Below are 25,581 nucleotides of genomic sequence, written 5' to 3' on the forward strand. Positions count from 1 at the left end.
ACAAGGGTGAACATCTATTTACTCTCCAGTTTTATTCTTAGAAAAAACATTTAGTTGAGGCTGATAACCAAAATTCTATGTACAGAATAAAGGCAAAATGAGACAAACAGAAAGTAGGATAACAAAATGTGAGATGTGAAATGACCATTCCCTTGTTTAACCAAAAACTCCATAAAGTTTTCTACCCATCAATATGAAGTGGAATGCATGGTCAGTTACATGATTCTTAAGGTAAAAATAAACTGGTTGCTGCTCAAAAATACAACTACTTCTAATACTAAAATGGCAGAGAAATTTTCTCGCAGGTGTTCAGAAAAGACAGTAAGACATTAGATAATCAGTATCTCCACCTCCCAACATTAAAGCCAGCAATAAGGTTCACAGAATCATATCCATCAATCCCCTCAGCATTTCTGAGATACGGCATCATGAGCATGACAGTTTCATAAAAGGATTTCTGCAGAAAGACGAAAGGGCCTGCATTAACACAAGAATATATTTAAAGCCTTGATTCTGCACTAAAGGATGGAGCAGTACCACACCTTTCCAGCAGAAGTAGGTCACAAAATTTGGTGGGAAGAGAGGTCATAAAAGTTGGTGCTTTTCCCACTATGCTGGTTTACATGCCTCACCCCAGTCTGTAGGATATTCTCCATTCTTTCAGTAGGTAATCAACTGTAAAGCAGTGAGATTTGTCAAGGGAACAAATCATTGTCCTTCAGGATTGTGGTGGCCAAGACAGTCTTAAGAGAACCTGATTTAGAGTATATCTAGGAGCGATGGGAAGCCTAAGACCAAATTCAACTTACATAAAACTGCTGCCCTTCAGGCTATCTTCTATGGATACTGTTTCCACCAAAAAGTTTGAAAAATATTAACTTCCTGAAGTTAACATATATAAAGGGGAACTTATAACAAAATCTATAAATATGCTTTAGGAAGCAGCTGTTTTCCAAATAGATGAGCTATACAGAAAACTCACCTACTAACATAATTAAAATAAGTGTACTAAATTATGATTTATAGAAATGTGACTGTGGCTTATCATGTATAAGCAGCAAGGAGCTCACCAAATACCATTAGGCTATTTTAAATGGCTCCTGAGCAACCAACCATTTGCTTGAGTTGAGATCAGTGAGGCTTCTCAGATACTAAAACACAGAACAGAATACCCATAGAAAGGATGAGGGCTTTTAAAAAACAAGGGAATGGTACTGCCAGCATATTAGAATTCAGGTCCTGCCTTTTGCCAGAAGCTAGAGTTCTGGACAGTGCTATGAATTTACACATTACTCTGGAACCCCCACCCCTATTATATAAGCAATACCTTCTCATGGAAAGAAATTTCGTATTTGAAGGGAGTGAAAGAAAAGCATCAGCGCCCATTTCCCCTCCCCAGAAGACTCAGATTTACTTTAAATGCTGCTATAACATGTCTAGAGAAGGCCTGGAAAAGTTAAGATTCTAATAAGCAATAATTACTTCCTGAAAGCTGTCATTGCACCATGCAAACCTTCATTATCGGCAAGACCCAGGGAGTGCGAGCATGATCAGTCTCTCAGTCATGTAGGACTTTTTGTGATTCCATGGACTGTAGCCTGGTAGGCTTCTCTGTCCATGGGATTTTCCAGGCAACAGTACTGGAGTGGGTTACCATTTTCTCCTCCCAGGGATCTTCCTGACTCAGGCACTGAACCCACGTCTTCTGCACTGGTAGGTGACTGAGCCACCTGGGAAGCCCCCAGATTCAGGGCAAGAGCATACAATGAGACAGTTTCAATACATAAATTTCCTTACAAGTTTAATACTTCTGAAATAAGAATCTTGTATAACAAACAACGACTGCATGTTCTAAAAAGTATTATCAGCAGTGTAAAGCTTCTGTTGCTGTTAAGAACACAGAATAAAGACTTCCTGAATGAAGCCTTTTTTTAATATTTAGTTCTGCCTGAAGATTGTTATCTAACTATTGGCATTAACAGTCATAAATCTAATTTCTCATATTTGAGTTTCCTGTTAAACTACATTTATCTATCACATGATATCAGGAGACATTAAAATTATGTTTCATTTTCTTCAGCTTTGCCACAAAGGGAATACACAGTTTATGCAAGGATTTCTGAAGTGCAACACTGATAAGCCAAAAAAGATATTAATAAATGTTAGAAATACTTGCCCTTCCTGTGATTTTTCCTTCTGAAAAATCAGTTCTAAATCTCTGAAAGAGAAGACATAAAAAACATAGTTATAACAACAGGCTTATTAAGAGAGACTCTCAGTTCAGTAGTTTCTATCCAAGGTAAGTAAAATACCAACTTGGTAATCCTGATATTAGAAAATGTTATTAAAGTTATAGTTAACGGAGATTCAATAAAAAGTGTGTGAAATTTTATTGAAAAACAGATTAAACATACAACTGCTTTGTTCTATATAATGCATTTAAAAAGATCTAAAAGAACTATCAAACCTAAAGGATTATCCAGCCTCTTAGTAAGAAAAGAGTAAAAGCTTCACAGTGTCAATTAAGGGTCAATTAGTGGGAAAAGGGCTCAGAACACCAGTATCTGTACTTTAATGTAACTCAAAAAAGAGAAGACAGAAATTTAGTGTATTAACATGAAACAATTCTCACCAATGCTTCTGTAAGAAGTTCTGTTCTGTGCTCTGTAGAAAATTTTAACGTTTCTGACTTTTTTCCACTGCCTTTACGAAATGTGAGGTTGAACTCTGTTCCTTGTCCTTTTCCTACAGGGCTGACGCTGCAAATGTCTCCATAAGGCCACTAACAAAAAAAAGGAAATCATTCAACTGGTGCTACACTGTGATGAAATGCAACACTTATTTTTACCATTTTAATTTCAAATCACTGATTAAATGAAAAAAACTTTACAAAACAGTACTGAGATCTAGAAAATGTTTTGTTTTACAGTAATTCTACAAAACAAACTAAAAAGTTTTCAGTTATCAGAGACAATAATAAAAAAGTTATGTCTTCCAATTTCAATGCCTGACTGATTAATGATTGATCAATCCAAAGCAACTAAAATACACAGATATGAAAAGATCTGGGGAAAACATTTTATGATTATCTACAAACCTTTAAAAATAGCAACAAAAAGAGGAATCTGTAAAACATGCCTAATTTGGACTTAAATTAGAATATTTTAAGTGTTTATTTACCCATATTCAGTTTAGTCTTGTCTTTATAAATAGCAACCTTATTTTTATGACATACATTTTCTAACCACTGCACTTAAGACTTATGTATGTCTGTATTACAGTAACAATATTGCCCTTAAAATTATAAACAATTTACAAATTTTATATTAAAATGATGTTTATAATCAAAGTAACAGTAAAAAGTTATACTCCTTAAAGCCTAGAAATATGCACACATATGCTCCCTTTATTATGTTTGGTCCTGAGTATTGAGCATTATATAAGTATATTAATCTTTTTCAAATTTGACATTTCTATCCTTCCTAGCCTTCAGGCCAGGGAGCACTGGCTTTTAAAATTCAAATGGAGTTCACCCAATAGCTTCTAAAATTATTACCTGATTTGTTACTTCTAAGGTATTGGGATTATATGTAGTAATCGCATGGGTTCCAACTGAAAAGACACGCTTATACCTACAAAGGAAATCAAGTACTTAAATTTAGTCTTAAAGGAAACATTTTATAAGAAAATACAAATAACACAAAAGAAACTTCTCAATAAATAAATAGAAATGTATTAGTTGATTTAATGTGACTAAATATAGCTTTGTTTTATATTCTCACATTTTTAACGTTCTGATAAAAAAAGACACTATACACTAGTAATTCTTTCAAAATATACTTTCAACAAGATTGTGATACAAATGAAGGAAAAGCTACAACCTACAACTGGTCTATCACAGTCCTTTTTCTGAAATCTTAATGATTTCTACTTAAGCAACTATCTATACTACAATTAAGTGTTGCAATTTTATAGAAGTAGGAAGCCTACATCAAAGACAAGCAATTTTCACTTCTTAAGTCACTTCCTTCACTTAAAGCAACATATTTGAAGGAGAATAACCATTTGGGTATTAGTAATTTTTTAGAAGAGAGAGAAATTCATAATGATAAAAAGTGGAAACTGAATTACAAAAACTTATTTAAAACTGACAAATTAGCTCTTTGAAAATAAAATGATAAACTAGGGCTGTGCTGTGAGCTCAGTCGTTCAGTCATGTCTAACTCTTTGCAACCCCATGGACTGTAGCCCACCAGGCTCCTCTGTTCATGGGATTCCCGAGGCAAGAATACTGGAGTGGGTTGCCATCTCCTTCTCCAGAAAATAAGTCTAAGAAAATACAAAAACAAAATTAAGCATAAGATAATTTATAACCATAGACACAGATGAAAAAAATGATATAAGTCTATGCTGATAAATATGAAAATTAAGAATAAATCAACATCCATTACAAGAATTTAAGAAAGCTGCAAACAATTACATCCTACAAAAGTACCAGGATCAAAGAAGAAGATGAAACCCTAAAGGAACAGGTAATTCTATGCTTCTTCAATTGTTCCAGGAAATAAACTAAAGCTTTTCAGTTCTTCCAGGGATAATAAAATTTGGCAAAACAAACAAATCTATTTTTAAATAAATACTATCAATAAGAATCAAATGACAGATTAAAATAGTAATACACCATGACCAAAGGCAGTTCATTTTAGGAAAACAGTTGAATATTAGAAAAATGTATAATTAGCGTATTTATTGAAATATCTTTCAGTATTTTAGTAGATTTTTAAATGATCAAAATGGATGTTAAATATAATCAGATGCCTTTTTTATATGTACGGAAAAGATTGCGCTTTTCTGCTTTAAACTACTAATACAGTAAAAAGATATACATTACCATAAACCAACAGTCACTATCTGACTCAAAGGACACATACTAGGAGTGGTCTCGTTAAAATCAAGAGAGCTCTTTCAAATTTTAATTTCCTATTATTTTTTCTAATCAGTACATTATATAATAAAAATGACAAAATTTCCATTTTGAGGAAAAATGATAGATTTTATTAATCTCTACCATTTTGCTGTATTACAAAACTTTCCCCTAATTTCTTATGTTAAAGGTGGCATGGGAAACTAAACAATGAGCACACTTCCTTCTAATATAAAAACATTCATTTGCTGCTTTGTAAGTGGCATCACCAACGTGATGGACATGAGTTTGAGTGGGCTCCAGGAGTTGGTGATGGGACAGGGAAGCCTGGCATGCTGCAGTCCATGGGGTCGCAGAGAGTCCGTTGCAACTGAACTGAACTGAACTGAAAGTGGGGAGAGGGTTGAGGGACAGATGAAGTAGATGAGGATTTATCTAAATAGCTCAAAAGTCTCGAAGTTTCAGAGGCTTAATTAATGGGAACAAAGAAAACCAAAGAAATAAAATCTTATTAAACCAGTATTTGCCTCAGAAGACAGTATAATGAAATCAAATGTATGGCAGAAATATGAATTCACAAATTCTAACTTTCAGAATCATCTTGACAGAATGCCAATATTTTTATCTTTAAATATTTTTATTGCAGTATAGTTGACTTACAGTGTTGTGCTAGTTTCAGCTGTACAGCAAAGTCAATCAATTATACATATAAATATATCCACTTTTTTAAGATTTTTTTCCCATATAGGTCATTACAAAATACTGAGTAGAATTCCCTGTGCTATACAGTACGTTTTACTAGTTCAGTTCAGTTCAATTCAGTCGCTCAGTCATGTCTGACTCTTTGCGACCCCATCGCAGCATGCCAGGCCTCCCTGTCCATCACCAACTCCCGGAGTTCACCCAAACTCACGTCCATTGAGTCGGTGATGCCATCCAGCCATCTCATCTTCTGTCGTCCCCTTTTCCTCCTGCCCCTAATCCCTCCCAGCATCACAGTCTTTTCCAATGAGTCAACTCTTTGCATGAGATGGCCAAAGTACTGGAGTTTCAGCTTTAGCATCATTCCTTCCAAAGAACACCCAGGACTGATATCCTTTAGAATGGACTAGTTAGATATCTATTATATATAGTGGTATCTAGGTCAATCTCAATCTCCCAATTTATCCCTCGCTCCCTTCCCCATCCGCCCCAACCGTAAGTTTGTTTTTCACATCTTTTACTCTCTGTTCTATAAATGAATTCATTTCAAACATACCAATTTGTATAATCCTGAAATAAAACTATAGAATTTTCTTTACTCTGGAAGCAAAAGTGTAAGAATTAAATCCCTGAAATGTTCCAAATATCAACTGATATAGTGATATTCATAATCTTAAGAGAATCTAAGTCAAGAAAATATCCTTTTCAATTTTATACTAATCTCTACCCAACATAGCTCTTCCTAACATTTTTCTTGTGTAACTTTTTCATCTTGATTAGTGCTGTGCAAAATAACTTTCCAAAATGATGAAAACATTCTGTAGGTACACTGTCCAATTAGGTAGCTCTTTTGAGCACCTGAAATGTGGCTAATGAGCAACTGCAAACAGCCACGCTTGGTTAGTGGCTGCTACCATATTGAAGAGAGTGCACTCTAGATTCTGCAGCACAAGGATGCTGGAGTGAGGTGTCCATTAGGCCATAACTGGGAAACTCAGAGCTCCAAAGCTTCCTAAGAAGAAAGCTGTAAGAAAACTCTTAGGAGAATGTCCTGCCATCCCTCTCTCTTTCTCTTCTCTTTTTTCTAAGAGTTCCACAGACCTCTCTCGTCTAGGGTGGCTGCTGCACTTCCCTTTAAGGTCAGGGTAAATATTGTACTCCTAGGTCATTTAAAACTTTTATAGAGGTGCTTTCATGGTCCAGTGGTTAAGAATCTGCCTTCCAGCCAGTGCAGAGGACACAGGTTCGATTCTTGGTTCCGGAAGATTCACACAACTACTGAGGCCACATGCTGCAACTATCCAGGACCAGAGGCCATGCTGCGCAACAAAGAGAAGCCACCACAGTGAGTAGCCCCTGCTCACCGCAACTAGAAAAAGCCCACTCACAGCAATGAAGACCCAATGCAGCCCAAAATTAATTAATTAATTTAAAAAAAAACTTTTTAAAGCACCCTTAAACCTTCCAAGTACCTAAAAAGCCCCCTTGGATACCAGATTTAGATTAAAATCAGAATGAGCTCACATGTATGGTGCTAGTGAAACTTGCAATTTAAGATTTTAAGTGAAACAAAGATGAATATTTTTAATGATAAAAGGTACAATTCACAAAGAAGATAGACATCATAAGCTATTAGACATCTAACAACAAAAAATCAAAGATACATAAAACAAAAATAAAAAAAAATAAGGGAAAAGAAAAAATATATAATCATAGTGAGACATAGTAACATTTCTCTGAGAATATTTTATCAAGTGCAGAACAAAGAATAGGAGCATCTTGAATGATGTTATTAATAATTTAAATATGCTAAATTTACATTAATGTTAATCTTATATCCTACACAAATATTTTTAAAATTTTGTTATCTTATACGTTGTTATGTCCATAGGACATTTAGAAGAACTGGCAAAAAGGTAAACATTACTAAATTTCAAAAAGCAGAATTCTTTTTCTTGTGATCCATATATATATATATATATATATATTTACATACACACACGTATTATTTTTGAAATTATGTTCCATTATAGTATGTAACAAGATATTGACTATAGCTTCCTTTGCTGTGGAGTAAACCTTTGGTACTCACTGCAAATGTATTTTTTAAAATTAAAAACCTAGCTTTCTACTTTCACTAAGTCAAACAAGTAGAATCAAAATGGACAAATTTTTTAGACAAAAATTCATGTTTTCTAAAATATATATCATACATGTTATTTATGTATATGTATACAAAAGTTTTTCTACTACACTTGATAAAGGCTTGAGAAAGAACATTAAAAAAAAAAAGAAATGGAGAAATTGGAAAACATTAAATAAATGAAATAGGAGCACTGAATATGAAATAGAAAAAGTGAAACAAACTCAAGAAAAGTAAAAGATCTTCATACAGTCCAGTTGTTTTTAAACATGGCTGCTCATTAGAAATGTATCTGGAGCTCTGGCGAAAAAAAAGAAATACCTGGGCATCTATGGTGGTAGTGATTTAGTCGCTAAGTCATGTCCAACTCTTTGACCCCATGGACTATAGCCTGCCAGGCTCCTCTGCCCATGGGATTCTCCTGGCAAGTATACTGGAGTGGGTTGCCACTTCCTCCTCCAGAGGATATTCCCAACTCAGAAATCGAACTCTGGTCTCCTGCATTGCAGGCAGATTTCAAGATAATTCTGATATGCATCTGGATTTGATCACAGCTTCTTCTATTTAATGGTACTCTTTGTAATATAGAATTCCGTTATTTTTCTATTAACCAATTGTGATACAATGGTAATGAGTAATAATAGTTTTTCTTGTTGTTCAGTCACTACGTTGTGTCTGACTCTTTGCGACCCCATGGACTGCAGCATGCCAGGCTTTCCTATTCTGCACCATTTCCTGGAGTTTGCTCAAACTCATGTCCATTGAGTCGGTAATGCCATCCAACCATCTGATCCTCTGTCTCTCGCTTCTCCTTCTGCCCTCAATCTTTTCTTGCTTTCCTCTTCTTTTTTAAAAAATTTTATTTTTGGCTGCACAGGGTCTTCGTTGCTTTGCAGAGGTGCATGGGCTTCAATAGTTGCAGCACGTGGGCTCAGTACCTGCAGACTGCGGGCTCTAGAGCCATGGGCTCAGTGGTTGTCGTGCATGGGCTTAGATGCGCTACAGCATGTGGAATTTTCCTGGGCCAGGGATTGAACCTAAGTCCCCTGCAATGGCAGGCAGATTCTTATCCACTGCACCACAGGGAAATCCTGCTTTCATCTTTGAAATAAGTTTTTATAACATGATTTTTTTCCATACAAAAACTTTTTTTAGGAAAGGAAAAACTAATAATGTTAGGTCAGATATTCCATATTATCATGGATTGCCTCAATATTAAATGAGGACCTAATGGTGTGCTGGATTCAATGATATGAATAAGAGTGAATAAGAGTTCCTTAAAGACCTAGTTTCCTCTGGGAAGATATTTTATTTATTATTTAGTTAACCAGTTTAGATATCTTAAATAAAACTTCAAAGTACTAAAAGCTAAGACAATTGTCAATCGTTGTAAGAAAGTTTATTTCAGACCTGAAAACTCTTAGCTAGCTTCTATCAATTAGACATGTACAATATTATCAAGACATAAACATATTATAAAAATAATGAGCAACATCACAAGGTCATATACTTCTGTACCGAAATTTGTACTATTCATTTATCTCAAGAGAAAACTCAACATTAGTTTTTTTGTTAAGTACAGAAAAAACTTGTGTTCGTTGTAAAATAATGGTTCTCAGGTGGTGCAGTAGTAAAGAATCAGCCTGCCGATGCAAGAGATGCAGGTTTGACCTCTGGGTCGGGAAGATGCTCTGGAGTAGGAAATGGCAAACCACTCCAGTATTCCTGCCTGGAAATTTCTACGGACAGAGGAACCTGGTGGGCTACAGTCCACGAGGTCGCAAAGAGTCAAATATTAATGAGCTGCTGAACACACACAATGGTTCTCTATTTTCCTGTGAAAATAAAAACCTTTGTGTATTTATTTTCAAGTTAACATCTTTAATCCTTTCAGTGGATAGTCTATGCAACAGGTTTCAAATAAGCCAAAAAGATCTAAACAGAGCTGAAAGAGACAGCTTTTGTTACCTTATATAGTCCTCATAATATACAGCTTGAACTCCTATAGCACCCTGGGTAAAGTGGGCTACTTTTAATTGTTCACTAGCATGGTGCTGCAGTGACTGTGAGATCCTCCATGACCAAGGGCAGAGAAGCCCCAGCAAGATGGTAGGCACTGGAGCAGTGACTACGCAGCCCTGGAGCCACTTTGAGGAGATACCCCACGTCCAAAGGCAAAGGAGAAGCCCCAGCAGGACGGTAGGAGGGATGAAATCACATTTAGAAACAGACCCCATACCCTCCAGAGAGGCTCAGAGGACTCAAACAAACCTTTTGCACACCAGGACCCAAAGACCCCACAAAGACTGAAACAGAGCTATCTCTGAGTGTTTCCTGTGGAGGGAAGGGTCAAAAGTGGACTGCCACAGGGGCAGGGGTTCTGGGTACAGCAGACTTGGGTATGGCATAAGCCTCTTGGAGGAGGTAGCCATTAACCTCACCATACAGCCGCCAGAACTTACACAGGACTGGGAAAGAGACTTTTGGAAGGCAGAAACAGAAACCTGTGCACACCAGGACCCAGGAGAAAGGAGCAATGATCCCACAAGAGACTGATCTAGACGTGCCAATGACTGTCTAGGAGGGTCCGGTGGAGGCCTCGGTCAGCGGTGGCCTTCTGTAGGGTTAAGGGTACTGAGTGTAGCAGTGCCTGCACGGGACCTTTTGAAGGAGGTCACCATTATCTTTATTACCTCCACCATGGTTTCAGTTCAGTTCACTCTGTTGTGTCCAACACCAGGCCACCCTGTCCATCACCAACTCCCGGAGTACACTCAAACTCATGTCCAATGAGTTGGTGATGCCATCCAGCCATCTCAACATCTGTGGTCCTCTTCTTCTGCCTTCAATCTTTACCATCATCAGGGTCTTTTCCAATGAGTCAGCTCTTCACATCAGGTGGCCAAAGGCTTGGAGTCTCAGCTTCAGCCTCAGTCCTTCCAATGAATATTCAGGACTGATTTCCTTAAAGATGGACTGGTTGGATCTCCCTGCAGTCCAAGGGCCTCTCAAGAGTCTTCAGCACCAGAGTTCAAAAGCATCAATTCTTTGGCACTCAGGTTTCTTCATAGTCCAACTCTCACATCCTAGTATCACTACTGGAAAAACCATAGCCTTGACTAGACAGACCTTTGTTGGCAAAGTAATGTCTCTGCTTTTTAACAGGCTGTCTAGGTTGGTCATAACTTTCCTTCCGATGAGTAAGTGTCTTTTAATTTCATGGCTGCAATCACATTCTGCAGTGATTTTTGGAGCCCCCAAAAATAAAGTCTGACACTGTTTCCCCATCTATTTGCCATGAAGTGATGGGACCAGATGCCATGATCTTAGTTTTCTGAATGTTGAGCTTTAAGCCAACTTTTTCACTCTCCTCTTTCACTTTCATCAAGAGGCTCTTTAGTTCTTCTTCACTTTCTGCCACAAGCGCAGTGTTATCTGCATATCTGAGGTTACCGGTATTTCTCCCAGCAATCTTGATTCCAGCCTGGCATTTCTCATGATGTACTCTGCATGTAAGTTAAATAAGCAGAGTGACAATATAAAGCTGTGATGTGCCCCTTGCTCTATTTGGAAACAGTCTGTTGTTCCATGTCCAGTTCTAATTGTTGCTTCCTGACCTGCATACAGATTTCTCAAGACGCAGGTCAGATGGTTTGATATTCCCATCTCTTTCAGAATTTTCCACAATTGTGGTTATCCACATAGTCAAAGGCTTTGGCATAGTCAATAAAGCAGAAATAGATGATTTCCTGGAACTCTTGTCAGTTTTTCGATAATCCAACAGATGCTGACAATTTGATCTCTGGTTCCTCTGCCTTTTCTAAAACCAGCCTAAACAGCTGGAATTTCACGATTCATGTACTGTTGAAGCCTGGCTTAGAGAATTTTGAGCATTACTTACTAGCATGTGAGATGAATATGATTGTGCCATAGTTTGAGCATTCGTTGGAATTCCCTTTCTTTGGGATTGGAATGAAAACTGACATTTTCCAGTCCTGTAACCACTGCTGAGTTTTCCAAATCTGCAGGCGTATTGAGTGCAGCACTTTCACAGCATCACCTTTTACGACTGAAATAGCTCAACTGGAATTCCATCACCTCCACTAGCTTTGTTCGTACTGATGCTTCCTAAGGCCCACTTAACTTCGCATTCCAGGATGTCTGGCTCTAGGTCAATGATCATACTATCGTGATTATCTGGGTGTTGAAGATGTTTTTTGTACAGTTCTTCTGGGTATTCTTGCCACCTCTTCTTAATATCTTCTGCTTCTGTTAGGTCCATACCATTTCTGTCCTTTATTGGGCCCATCTTTGCTTTTGAACTGTGGTGTTGGAGAAGACTCTTGAGAGTCCCTTAGACTGCAAGGAGATCCAACCAGTCATTCTAAAGGAGATCAGTCCTGGGTGTTCACTGGAAGGACTGATGCTAAAGCTGAAAGTCCAATACTTTGCCCACCTCATGCAAAGAGTTGACTCATTGGAAAAGACCCTGATACTGGGAGGAATTTGGGGCAGGAGGAGAAGGGGATGACAGAGGATGAGATGGCTGGATGGCATCTCCGACTCGATGGACATGAGTTTGCGTAAATGCCGGGAGTTGGTGATGGACAGGGCGGCCTGGCGTTCTGCAGTTCATGGGGTCGCAAAGAGTCGAACATGACTGAGCGACTGAACTGAACTGAACTGGCGTGAATTGTCCTCTTGGTATCTCTAATTTTTTCGAAGAGATCTCTAGTCTTTCCCATTCTATTGTTTTCCTCTATTTCTTTGCAGTGATTACTGAGGAAGGCTTTCTTATCTCTCCTTGCTGTTCTTTGGAACTCTGCATTCAAATGGGTATATCTTTCCTTTTCTCCTCTGCTTTTTACTTCTTCTTTTCACAACTATTTGTAAGGCCTCCTCAGACAACCATTTTGCCTGTTTGCCTTCCTTTTTCTTTGGGATGGTCTTGATCCCTGCCTCCTGCACAGGGTCACAAACCTCCATCCATAGTTCTTCAGGCACTCTGTCTATCTGATCTAATCCCTTGAATCTATTTCTCACTTCCATGGTATAATTGTAAGTGATTTGATTTAGCTCATACCTGAATAGTCTGGCCTGGAGAATTCCATGGACTGTATAGTCCATGGGGTTGCAAACAACTGGACACAACTGAGCGACTCTCACTTTCACTAACTTCGTCTATGACACTGTAGAGTGACACTAGCAAATCTGCACTCGTCACATAACTAATCATTTTAACTAAACATTTGCAAGGAGTAAAACTGCTCAGAATCTGCAAAGAGGCACTAGAACAGCATTTTAGCTGGCTTCTAAGACTGCATTCCAGGGTCTAACTGGGACACAGAAACCCTAAGAAAATTCACTGTTCTGGGCAGAAAGAAGGAAGAAGATATACTAGGTCCCTGGGACACATTAACTAATCAATTAAATTTAAAACGGATCTGATAATCTGGCGCTGCCTGAGGGAGCAGCCCAAGTCCAAGGTCAGGGCTGCCAACAGGAGCCACCCCATTTCCAAGCTAAGGAGCAGAGGCTGCGCTTTGCTGGAGCAGCCGTGAAGAGATAACCCACATCCAAGGTAAGAGAAACCCAAGTTAAGACGGAAGGTGCTGACAGAGGGCATCAGAGGGCAGACAGACTAAAACCACAATCACAGAAAACTAGCCAACCTGATCACACGGACCACAGCTTGTCTGACTTAATGAACCTAAGCCATGCCGTGTAAGGATACCCAAGACAGAGAGGTCATGGTGGAGAGGTCTGACAGAATGTGGTCCACTGGAGAAAGGAATGGCCAACCACTTCAGTATTCTTGCCTCGAGAACCTCATGAACAGTATGAAAAGGCAACAAATTACGACACTGAAAGATGAACTCCCCAGGTCGGTAGATGCACAATATGCTACTGGAGATCAGTGGAGAAGTAACTCCAGAAAGAATGAAGGGAAGGAGCCGAAGAAAAAACAAAACCCAGTTGTGGATGTGATGGGTGACAGAAATAAGGTCCAGTGCTGTAAAGAGCAATATGGCACAGAAACATGGAATGTCAGGTCCATGAATCAAAGCAAATTGGAAGTGGTCAAATAGGAGATGGCAAGAGTGAACGTCAACATTCTAGGAATCAGCGAACTAAGATGGACCAGAATCGGTGAATTTAACTCAAGATGACCATTATATCTACTACTATGGGCAGGAATCCCTTAGAGAAATGGAGTAGCCAGCATGGTCAACAAAAGAGTCTGAAATGCAGTACTTGGATGCTATCTCAAAAACGACAGGATGATCTCTGTTCATCTCCAAGGCAAACCATTCAATATCACAGTAATCCAAGTCTATATCCCAACCAGTAACGCTGAAGAAGCTGAAGTTGAATGGTTCTATGAAGATCTAGAAGACCTTTTAGAACGAACACCCAAAAAAGATGTGCTTTTCATTATAGGAGACTGGAATGCAAAAGTAGGAAGTCAAGAAACACCTGGAGTAACAGGCAAATTTGGCCTTGGAATGCGGAATGAAGCAGGGCAAAGGCTAATAGAGGTTTGCCAAGAGAATGCACTGGTCATAGCCAATACTCTCTTCCAACAACACAAGAGAAGACCCTACACATGGACATCACCAGATGGTTAACACCAAAATCAGGTAGATTATATTATTTGGAGCCAAAGATGGAGAAGTTCTTTACAGTCGGCTAAAACAAGACGGGGAGCTGACTGTGGCTCAGATCATGAACTCCTTATTGCCAAATTCAGAGTTAAATTGAACAAAGTGGGGAAAACCACTAGACCATTAGGTATGACCTAAATCACATCCCTTTTGATTATACAGTGGAAGTGAGAAATAGATTTACCGGACTCGACCTGACAGAGTGCCTGAAGAACTATGGACAGAAATTCGTAACATTGTATAGGAAGCGGTGATCAAAACCATCCCCAAGAAAAAGAAATGCAAAAAGGCAAAATGGTTGTCTGAGGAGGCCTTACAAATAGCTGTGAAAAAAAGAGAAGCAAAAAGCAAAGGAGAAAAGGAAAGATATACCCATTTGAATACAGAGTTCCAAAGAACAGCAAGGAGAGATAAGAAAGCCTTCCTCCGTGATCAGTGCAAAGAAATAGAGAAAAACAATAGAATGGGAAAGACTAGAGATCTCTTCAAGAAAATTACAGATACCAAGGGAACATTTCATGCAAAGATGGGCTCAATAAAGGACAGAAATGGTATGGACCTAACAGAAGCAGAAGATACTAAGAAGTGGTGGCAATATTACACAGAAGAACTATACAAAAAAGATCTTCATGACCTAGATAATCACAATGGTGTGATCACTCACCTAGAGCCAGACATTCTGGAATGTGAAGTCAAGTGGGCCTTAGGAAGCATCACTACGAACAAAGCTACTGGAGGTGATACAATTCCATTTGAGCTAATTCAAATCCTAAAAAATGATGCTGTGAAAGTGCTGCACTCAATATGCCAGCAAATTTGGAAAACTCAGCAGTGGCCACAGGACTGGAAAACATTAGTTTTCATTCCAAATCCAAAGAAAGGCAATACCAAAGAATGCTCAAACTACCGCACAATCACATTCATCTCACACGCTCGTAAAGTAATACTTAAAATTCTCCAAGCCAGGCTTCAGCAATATGTGAACTGTGAACTTCCAGATGTTCAAGCTGGTTTTAGAAAAGGCAGAGGAACCAGAGATCAAATTACCAACATCTGCTGGATCATGGAAAAAGCAAGAGAGTTCCAGAAAAACATCTATTTCTGCTTTATTGATGATGCCAAAGCCTCTGACTGTGTGGATCACAATAAACTGCGGAAAATTCTGAAAGAGATGGGAATACCAGATCACCTGACCTGCCTCTTGAGGAACCTCTATGCAGATCAGGAAGCAACATTTAGAACTGGACATGGAACAACAGACTGGTTCCAAATAGGAAAAGGAGTACGTCAAGGCTGTATACTGTCACCCTGCTTATTTAACTGATATGCAGAATACATCATGAGAAACGCTGGGCTGGAAGAAGCACAAGCTGGAATCAAGATTGCCAGGAGAAACAGCAATAACCTCAGATATGCAGATGACACCACCCTTATGGCAGAAAGTGAAGAGGAACTAAAAAGCCTCTTGATGAAAGTGAAAGTGGAGAGTGAAAAAGTTGGCTTAAAGCTCAACATTCAGAAAATGAAGATCATGGCCTCCGGTCTCATCACTTCATGGCAAATAGATGGGGAAACAGTGGAAACATTGACAGACTTTTTTATTTTGGGGCACTCCAAAATCACTGCATATGGTGATGGCAGCCATGAAATTAAAGATGCTTGCTCCATGGAAGAAAAGCTATGACCAATCTAGACAGCATATTAAAAAGCAGAGACATTACTTTGCCAACAAAGTTACATCTAGTCAATGCTATGGTTTTCCCAATAGTCATGTATGGATGTGAGAGTTGGACCATAAAGAAAACTGATGCTTTTGAACTGTGGTTTTGGAGAAGATTCTTGATGGTCCCTTGGACTGCAAGGAGATCCAACCAGTCAATCCTCAAGGAAATCAGTCCTGAATATCACTGGAAGAACTGATGCTGAAGCTGAAACTTTAATACTTTGGCCACCTGATGCGAAGAACTGACTCACTGGAAAAGACCCTGTTTCTGGTAAAGATTCAAGGCAGGAGAAGGGGATGACCTAGGTTGAGATGGCTGGATGGCATCATTGACTTGATGGACAGGACTTTGGGTAAGCTTCGGGAGTTGATGATGGACAGGGAAGCCTGGTGTGCTGCAGTGCACAGGGTTACAAAGAGTGGGACGCAACTGCGACTAAAGTGATGTGAACTGGGTTCACAGTAATATTAAACATGAGGTACAAAGACTTGCCCCATGCTCCCAGTCCTCACCTTCCACATCTCCCCCTTTACCAAGAACCCCTACCATAGAGATTTGTTTCATCTGTATCTGATCAACGTACATTGATACATCAGTATCCAACAAAGTCCCAGCTGACATTAGAGTTCACTCTTGGGTGTCTCACATTCTATGCTTTGGACAAAGTATCCAAGTGTATCTACCATTACAGTATCATGGAGTAGTTTCACCTTCCTAAAAATCTTCTGAACTCTATCCTTTCTTCCCTGCTACAAACCTTGGATGCCACTGATCTTTTTACTTTTTATAAAGTATCCCTTTTCTACAATGCTATGTAGTTGGAATTGTACAGCACACAGCCTTCACAGATTAGCTTCTTTCACTTAGTATTTAAGTTTTAAGTTTCTTCCATGTCTTTTCATGACTTGATGGTTCATTACTTTTTAGAACTGAATAATATTCATTGTCTGCATATATTAATTTACTTACTCATTCACCTACTGAAAGACATTTTGGTTGCTTTCAAGTTTGGTAATTATGAATAAAGATGCTGTAAACATCTGTGTGCAGGTTTCTGTGCAATGTAAGAATGTAAGTTCTCAGCTTCCCTGGGTAAATTTAGTGTAACTGCTGGATCATATGGTAAGAGACCTGGAGGAGGGCATGGCAACCCACTCCAGTATTCTTGTTTGGAGAATCCCCCTGACAAAGCCTGGTAAACTATGGTACACAGGATTGCAAAATAGCTGGATAGGACTGAAGCAATTTAGCATGCACATGCATGGTAAGAGAACGTTGAGTGTTGTAAGAAACCACCGAACTATCTTCCCAAAAAGCTGTACCATTTCACATTTCCACCAGCAATAAAGGAGAGTTCCTGTTGCTTCACATCCTCACCAGCATTTGGAGTTGCCAAGCATTCTGGATTTTGGCCATTTATCTCTACGTTCGCATTTCCCCGAATTAGTTGTCAACCACATATTTTCTTGTTTTCTCTTTCATGGCCATGCCGCGTGGCATGTGGGATTGTAGTTTCCAGACCAGTGGACACACAGAGCTCTAACCACCAGACTACCAAGAAATTCCCGGCATACTTTCTTTGGTGAGGTCTCTGTTAAGATTTTTGGCTCACTTTTCAATCAAGTTGTTTGTTCTTTCACTTGTTAAGTTTTAAGGGTTCTTTGTACAGAACAGTTCTTATCTTTTGCAGTTACTTTCTCCCGAATTATCTTCACATTCTCTTGATACTGTCTTTCAGAAAGCACATGTTTTCAACTTTAATGTAGTCCATTCATCAATTCATTTTTTCATGACTATTACCTTTGGTGTTGTACCTAAAACATCATCACCAAACCTAAGATAATCTGGATGTTCTCCCATGTTATCCAGGAGTTTTATAATTTTGCATTTCACATTTTGGTCTGTTATCTGAAATCTGAGTTAATCTGAGTTAATTTTGTGAAGGATGTAGAATCTATGCCTAGACTCATTTTTTTGCAAGTGGATATCCAGGTGTCAAGTATCACTTGCTGAAAAGATTCTGTGCTTTTCAGCTGGCGTGGTGGGGAGGAGAGGGTGGAAGGTACCACAGAGAGTAACAAGGGAATATTAAAAAAAAAAAAGACTGTGCTTTTAATAGAACATTGCGCATAAAATATAAAATTTCTATAAGGAGATGTGGTCCTATTTGCACTTCTGAAAGATATTCAAATATCAAGATTGCCTGATAAGCACTAAGAGATGTACAAAGAAAATACAAAGACCATTCAGGACTCATACCTGGTTTAGAGGCTGGCAGGGGCAAGGGCTAAAATCAACAAAGCAGGGGAAAAAAATCTCAGGATTCCTAGACTTATCAGAGTTGGTGAGGTGTGTAAGTAACAGGCAGCTAAAGAGAAGAGTCTCTCTTCATTGTCCAACTCTTCCTACTTACAAGAAAGGAATCAGAAATTCACCAGCTTCCCTTTCCCTTAACTCAAATTTCCTGTATCAAGTCATTCCAGGGTCGCTAAGAGTCTGACATGACTGAGTGACTTCACTTTCACTTTTCACTTTCATGCATTGGAGAAGGCAACGGCAACCCACTCCAGTGTTCTTGCGTGGAGAATCCCAGGGACGGGGGAGCCTAGTGGGCTGCCGTCTATGGGGTCGCACAAAGTTGGACACGACTGAAGTCACTTAGAAAAAATGAATATAGTGGGTACCTGCCAGTGACTTATCACAGACATATCCCAATGTAGTGAAGCTAAAATCCTGTTCATATACTAAAATCCTACTTTTAAATTCAGAGCATTTGCTGCAATTAATGTATGCAAATATTAAAGTGATCCACAGGCAGATTTTCCATGTAATTTCCATTCAGGAAAAAACTTAAGTACCTAATTTTCAACATTACTCTGAATCGTTCCATAGGGAATCTAAACTTCTGTTTAACTGAAATGTATGAATCTTCCTTTTAACAGAAATGACTTGCCAGGTCAAAAAGGAAACTTTGCTCTTTAATGAAAGAAAGTGTTTTTTACTAATGAAGTCTTCTCCTACTTCTTGCTGTTTCCAGAACGAAGATAAAATTTAATTGTGTACAAGTGGGAAAATGACAAGCATAGCAGAAAAGTTACTTTGCCAGCCAACAGGTCTATAATGATGGTTAACAGACCTAAATCATTAAAAAATGAGTAGTAGCTGCAAAGTGAAACATATGAAAACTATTATAAAGGTAACATGAAATAAGTGACATGAATATCCCCAAGGGAAATACCTGGAGAGGTTATCTTTAATTTACGTATACTAAGGAAACCAAGTAAGATGGTAGGTGGTGCAAGAGGGCATCAGAGGGCAGACACACTTAAACCATACTCACAGAAAACTAGTCAATCTAATCACACTAGGACACAGCCTTGTCTAACTCATGAAACCAAGCCATGCCCGTGGGGCAACCCAAGACGGGTTGGTCACGGTGGAGAGGTCTGACAGAATGTGGTCCACTGGAGAAGGGAATAGCAAGCCACTTCAATATTCTTGCCTTGAGAACCCCATGAACAGTATGAAAAGGCAAAATGATAGGATACCAAAAGAGGAATTCCCCAGGTCAGTAGGTGCCCAACACGCTACTGGAGATCAGTGGAGAAATAACTTGAGAAAGAATGAAGGGATGGAGCCAAAGCAAAATCAACACCCAGCTGTGGAGGTGACTGGTGATAGAAGCAAGATCCGATGCTGTAAAGAGCAATATTGCATAGGAACATGGAATGTCAGGTCCATGAATCAAGGCAAATTGGAAGTGGTCAAACAAGAGATGGCAAGAGTGAATGTCGACATTCTAGGAATCAGTGAAATAAAACGGACTGGAATGGGTGAATTTAACTCAGATGACCATTATATCTACTACTGCAGGCAGGAATCCCTCAGAAGAAATGGAGTAGCCATCATGGTCAACAGAACAGTCTGAAATGCAGTACTTGGATGCAATTTCAAAAAACGACAGAATGATCTCTGTTCGTCTCCGAGGCAAACCATTCAATATTACAGTTATCCAAGGCTATGCCCCAACCAGTAACGCTAAAGAAGCTAAAGTTGAATGGTTTTATGAAGACCTACAAGACCTTTTAGAACTAAAACTCAAAAGATATGTTCTTTTCATTATAGGGGACTGGAATGCAAAAGTAGAAAGTCAAGAAACACCTGGAGTAACAGGCAAATTTGGCCTTGGAATGCAGAATGAAGCAGGGCAAAGGCTAATAGAGTTTTGCCAAGAAAATGCACTGGTCATAGAAAAAATTCTCTTCCAACAACACAAGAGAAGACTCTACACATGGACATCACCAGATGGTCAACACCGAAATCAGACTGATTATATTCTATGCAGCCAAAGATGGAGAAGCTCTATACAGTTAGCAAAAACAAGACCAGGAGCTGACTGTGGCTCAGATCATGAACTCCTTATTACCAAATTCAGACTTAAATTGAAGAAAGTATGGAAAACCACTAGACCATTAAGATATGACCTAAATCAAATCCCTTTTGATTCTACAGTGGAAGTGAGAAATAGATTTAAGGGCCTAGATCTGATAGAGTATCTGATGAACTATGGACTGAGGTTCGTGACATTGTACAGGAGACAGGGATCAAGACCATCCCCATGGAAAAGAAATGCAAAAAAGCAAAATGGCTGTCTGAGGAGGCCTTACAAATAGCTGTGAAAAGAAGAGAGGCAAAAAGCAAAGGAGAAAGGAAAGATATAAGCATCTGAATGCAGAGTTCCAGAGAATAGCAAGAGATAAGAAAGCCTTCTTCAGCGATCAATGCAAAGAAACAGAGGGAAAGAACAGAATGGGAAAGACTAGAGATCTCTTCAAGAAAATTACAGATACCAAGGGAAATTTTCATGCAAAGATGGGCTCGATAAAGGACAGAAATAGTCTGGACCTAACAGAAGCAGAAGATATTAAGAAGAGGTGGCAAGAATACACAGAAGAACTGTACAGAAAAGATCTTCACGACCCAGATAATCATGATGGTGTGATCACTAATCTAGAGCCAGACATCCTGGAATGTGAAGTCAAGTGGGCCTTGGAAAGCATCACTACGAACAAAGCTAGTGGACGTGATGGCATTCCAGTTGAGCTGTTTCAAATCCTGAAAGATGAGGCTGTGAAAGTGCTGCACTCAATATGCCAGCAAATTTGGAAAACTCAGCAGTGGCCACAGGACTGGAAAAGGTCAATTTTCATTCCAATTCCAAGGAAAGGCAATGACAAAGAATGCTCAAACTACCGCACAATTGCACTCATCTCACATGCTAGTAAAGTGATGATCAAAAGTCTCCAAGATAGGCTTCAGCAATATGTGAACCGTGAACTTCCAGATGCTCAAGCTGGTTTTAGAAAAGGCAGAGGAACCAGAGATCAAATTGCCAACATCTGCTGGATCATCGAAAATGCAAGAAAGTTCCAGAAAAACATCTACTTCTGCTTTATTGAATATGCCAAAGCCTTTGACTGTGGATCACAATAAATTGTAGAAAATTCTGAAAGAGATGGGAATACCAGACCACTTGACCTGCCTCTTGAGAAACCTACATGCAGGTCAGGAAGCAACAGTTAGAACTGGACATGGAACAACAGACTGGTTCCCAATAGGAAAAGGAGTACGTCAAGGCTGTATATTGTCACCCTGCTTATTTAACTTATATGCAGAGTACATCATGAGAAACACTGGACTGGAAGAAACATAAGCTGGAATCAAGATTGCCAGGAGAAACATCAATAACCTCAGATATGCAGATGACACCACCCTTATGGCAGAAAGTGAAGAGGAGCTAAAAAGCCTCTTGATGAAAGTGAAAGACGAGAGTGAAAAAGTTGGCTTAAAGCTCAACATTCAGAAAACAAAGATCATGGCATCCAGTCCCATCACTTCATGGGAAATAGATGGGGAACCAGTGGAAACAGTGTCAGGCTTTATTTTGGGGGGCTCCAAAATCACTGCAGATGGTGATTGCAGCCATGAAATTAAAAGACGCTTACTCCTTGGAAAGAAAATTATGACCAACCTAGATAGTATATTCAAAAGCAGAGATATTACTTTGCCAACAAGGTCTGTCTAGTCAAGGCTATGGTTTTTCCAGTGGTCATGTATGGATGTGAGAGTTGGACTGTGAAGAAGGCTGAGTGCCAAAGAATTGATGCTTTTGAACTGTGGTGTTGGAGAAGACTCTTGAGAGTCCCTTGGACTGCAAGGAGATCCAACCAGTTCATTCTGAAGGAGATCAGCCCTGGGATTTCTTTGGAGGGAATGATGCTAAAGCTGAAACTCCAGTACTTTGGCCATCTAATGCAATGAGTTGACTCATTGGAAAAGACTCTGATGCTGGGAGGGATTGGGGGCAGGAGGAGAAGGGGACGACAGAGGATGAGATGGCTGGATGGCATCACTGACTTGATGGACTGAGTCTGAGTGAACTCCGGGAGTTGGTGATGGACAGGGAGGCCTGGCGTGCTACGAATCATGGGATTGCAAAGAGTCGGATTCGCCTGAGTGACTGAACTGAAGAGAAAGAAAAATATTTGACCATCTTTACTGTCACTACCAATAATATTTTTCTGAAATGTTGGGGTTAAGATGGAATCTCTTAAAACCGAGGCCCTAAAGCCCCCATATCACACACAAAATTTGTTGTATGCAGATATATGATCTAAACAGAAGGTTCGTATAGCAACTCTAAAACAACAGAGAATTTTCAATGTAAGGACAGTTATTTTTTCATAAGACCAATGAGAAATACTTTAAACTTAGATTAGAATTGGCTACATAAAACTGTTGTTGTTAGTCACTTGGTCGTGTCCAGTTCTTTGCAACCCTATGAACTGTAGCCCACCAGGATCCTCTGTCCATGGAATTTTCCAGGCAAGAATATTGGAGTGGGTTGCCATTCTGTTTTCCAGGGGATCTTCCTGACCCAGGGACTTAACCTGGGTCATCTGCATTGCAGGCAGATTCTTTATCAGCTGAGCAACCAGGGAAGGGCTACATAAAATAGGTAATATAATAAAAGATTCAGTGCCACGTAATAATATATGTAACATAATGAAATAACTATCACTACCTGGGAAATGTAGGACTTTTGAAAGGGAAAGTTAAAGTGTACTTGCTCAGTCATGTCCAACTCTTTGCAACCCCGTGGACCGTAGCCCAGTAGGCTCCACTGTCCGTGGAATTTTCCCAGCCAGAATACTGGAGTAAATTGCCGTTTCCTCTCCAAGGGCTCTTGCTAAACCAGGGATCAAGCTCTTATCTCCTGCATCTCCTGAACTGGCAGGACGACTGGACTGCTTACCACTGAGCCACCTGGGAAGCCCTAGGTATCCACATACAAAAGGATAAAGATGGACCCCTACTACCCACTGTGCACAAAAGCTACCCAAAATCAAAACTATAAAACTCTTAGAAGGAAACAAAGGAATAAATCTTTGAGACCTTGAATTAGGCAATGGCTTACAAAACAAAAAGCTCAAGTGGCAACAGAAAAAAATAGATAAACTCAATTTCATGAAAATTTAAAACTTCATACTTCAAAGCACACCATCAAGAAAATGAAAAGACAAGCCACCAAACAGGAGAAAATATTGGCAAATCGTATCTCTATAAGAGACTTGTATTCACAATACACACGGAACTCATGCAACTCAACAAATAACCCAGTTAAAAATGGGTAAATGATTTGAATAGACATTTCATGATATATATACACAAATGGCAAGTTCAGTTCAGTTCAGTTCAGTCGCTCAGTCATGTCCGACTCCTTGCGACCCCATGAATTGCAGCACGCCAGGCCTCCCTGTCCATCACCAATTCCCAGAGTTCACTCAGACTCATGTCGTCCATCGAGTCAGTGATGCCATCCAGCCATCTCATCCTCTGTTGTCCCCTTCTCCTCCTGCCCCCAATCCCTCCCAGCATCAGAGTCTTTTCTAATGAGTCAGTTCTTCGCATGAGTTGACCAAAGTACTGGAGTTTCAGCTTTAGCATCCTTCCTTCCAAAGAAATCTCAGGTTTGATCTCCTTCAGAATGGACTGGTTGGATCTCCTTGCAGTCTAAGGGACTCTCAAGAGTCTTCTCCAACACCACAGTTCAAAAGCATCAATTCTTCGGCACTCAGCCTTCTTCACAGTCCAACTCTCACATCCATACATGACCACTGGAAAAACCATAGCCTTGACTAGACAGACCTTAGACAGCAAAGTAACGTCTCTGCTTTTGAATATGCTATCTAGGTTGGTCATAACTTTTCTTCCAAGTAGTAAGCGTCTTTTAATTTCATGGCTGCAATCATCATCTGCAGTGATTCTGGAGCCCAAAATAATAAAGTCTGACACTGTTTCCCCACCTATTTCCCATGAAATGATGGGACCAGATGGGCTTCAGCAATACATGAACCGTGAACTTCCTGATGTTCAAGCTGGTTTTAGAAAAGGCAGAGGAACCAGAGATCAAATTGCCAACATCCACTCGATCATGGAAAAAGCAAGAGAGTTCCAGAAATACATCTACTTCTGCTTTATTGACTATGGCAAAGCCTTTGACTATGTGGATTACAATAAACTGTGGAAAATTCTGAAAGAGATGGGAATACCAGACCACCTGACCTGACTCTTGAGAAATCTGTATGCAGGTCAGGAAGCAACAGTTAGAACTGGACATGGAACAACAGACTGGTTCCCAACAGGAAAAGGAGTACGTCAAGGCTGTATATTGTCACCCTGCTTATTTAACTTCTATGCAGAGTACATCATGAGAAACCCTGGGCTGGAAGAAGTACAAGCTGGAATCAAGATTGCTGGGAGAAATATCAATAATCTCAGATATGGAGATGACACCATGCTTGTGGCAGAAAGTGAAGAGGAACTAAAAAGCCTCTCGATGAAAGTGAAAGTGGAGAGTGAAAAAGTTGGCTTAAAGCTCAACATTCAGAAAACGAAGATCATGACACAAATGGCAAATAAGCATGAAAAGATACTCAACATCTTAGTCATCAGGGAAACGCAAATCAAAACCACAATGAGATACCATTTCATACCCACTAGGATGCCTAAAATAAAAAGACAGACAATAACAACTGTTGGCTAAGATGTAGAGAAAGTGGAATCCTCATACACTGATGGTAGGATTATAAAATGCTGCAGCTACTTGGAAAACAGTTTGCCTGTTCCTCAAAAAGTTAAACACAGAGTTACCATATACTTCCATATTAACTCCATACACCATCAATTCCACTCCTAGGTACATACTCAAGAGAACTGGAAATAGATTCACCAGTAAATTTGTATGTGAACATTTATGGTAGTGCTATTCTATTCATAACAGTAAAAAAGTAGAAACAATATAAATGTCCATCAACACAAAATGTGGCATACCCATACAATACATTTAACAATAAAAAGAAA

General features: G+C 39.3%; 1 protein-coding gene across 1 annotated transcript in view; it reads right to left on the bottom strand.

Moving 5' to 3' along the window:
* The window catches only part of LOC120860378 (dnaJ homolog subfamily C member 13-like), a 155,661-nt gene that overhangs the window by 104,632 nt on the left and 25,448 nt on the right, over positions 1-25,581 (bottom strand). Inside the window, exons 3-5 of the mRNA XM_040236179.1 lie at positions 3,557-3,632; positions 2,633-2,782; positions 2,177-2,218 (exon numbers count right to left, since the gene is read on the bottom strand). Coding sequence (XP_040092113.1) covers positions 2,177-2,218; positions 2,633-2,782; positions 3,557-3,632 — 268 coding nt within the window. The remainder of the gene's footprint in view (positions 1-2,176; positions 2,219-2,632; positions 2,783-3,556; positions 3,633-25,581) is intronic.

This window comes from Oryx dammah, unplaced genomic scaffold, assembly GCF_014754425.2.
Source record: "Oryx dammah isolate SB20612 unplaced genomic scaffold, SCBI_Odam_1.1 HiC_scaffold_11058, whole genome shotgun sequence".
NCBI classification, from domain to species: Eukaryota; Metazoa; Chordata; class Mammalia; order Artiodactyla; family Bovidae; genus Oryx; species Oryx dammah.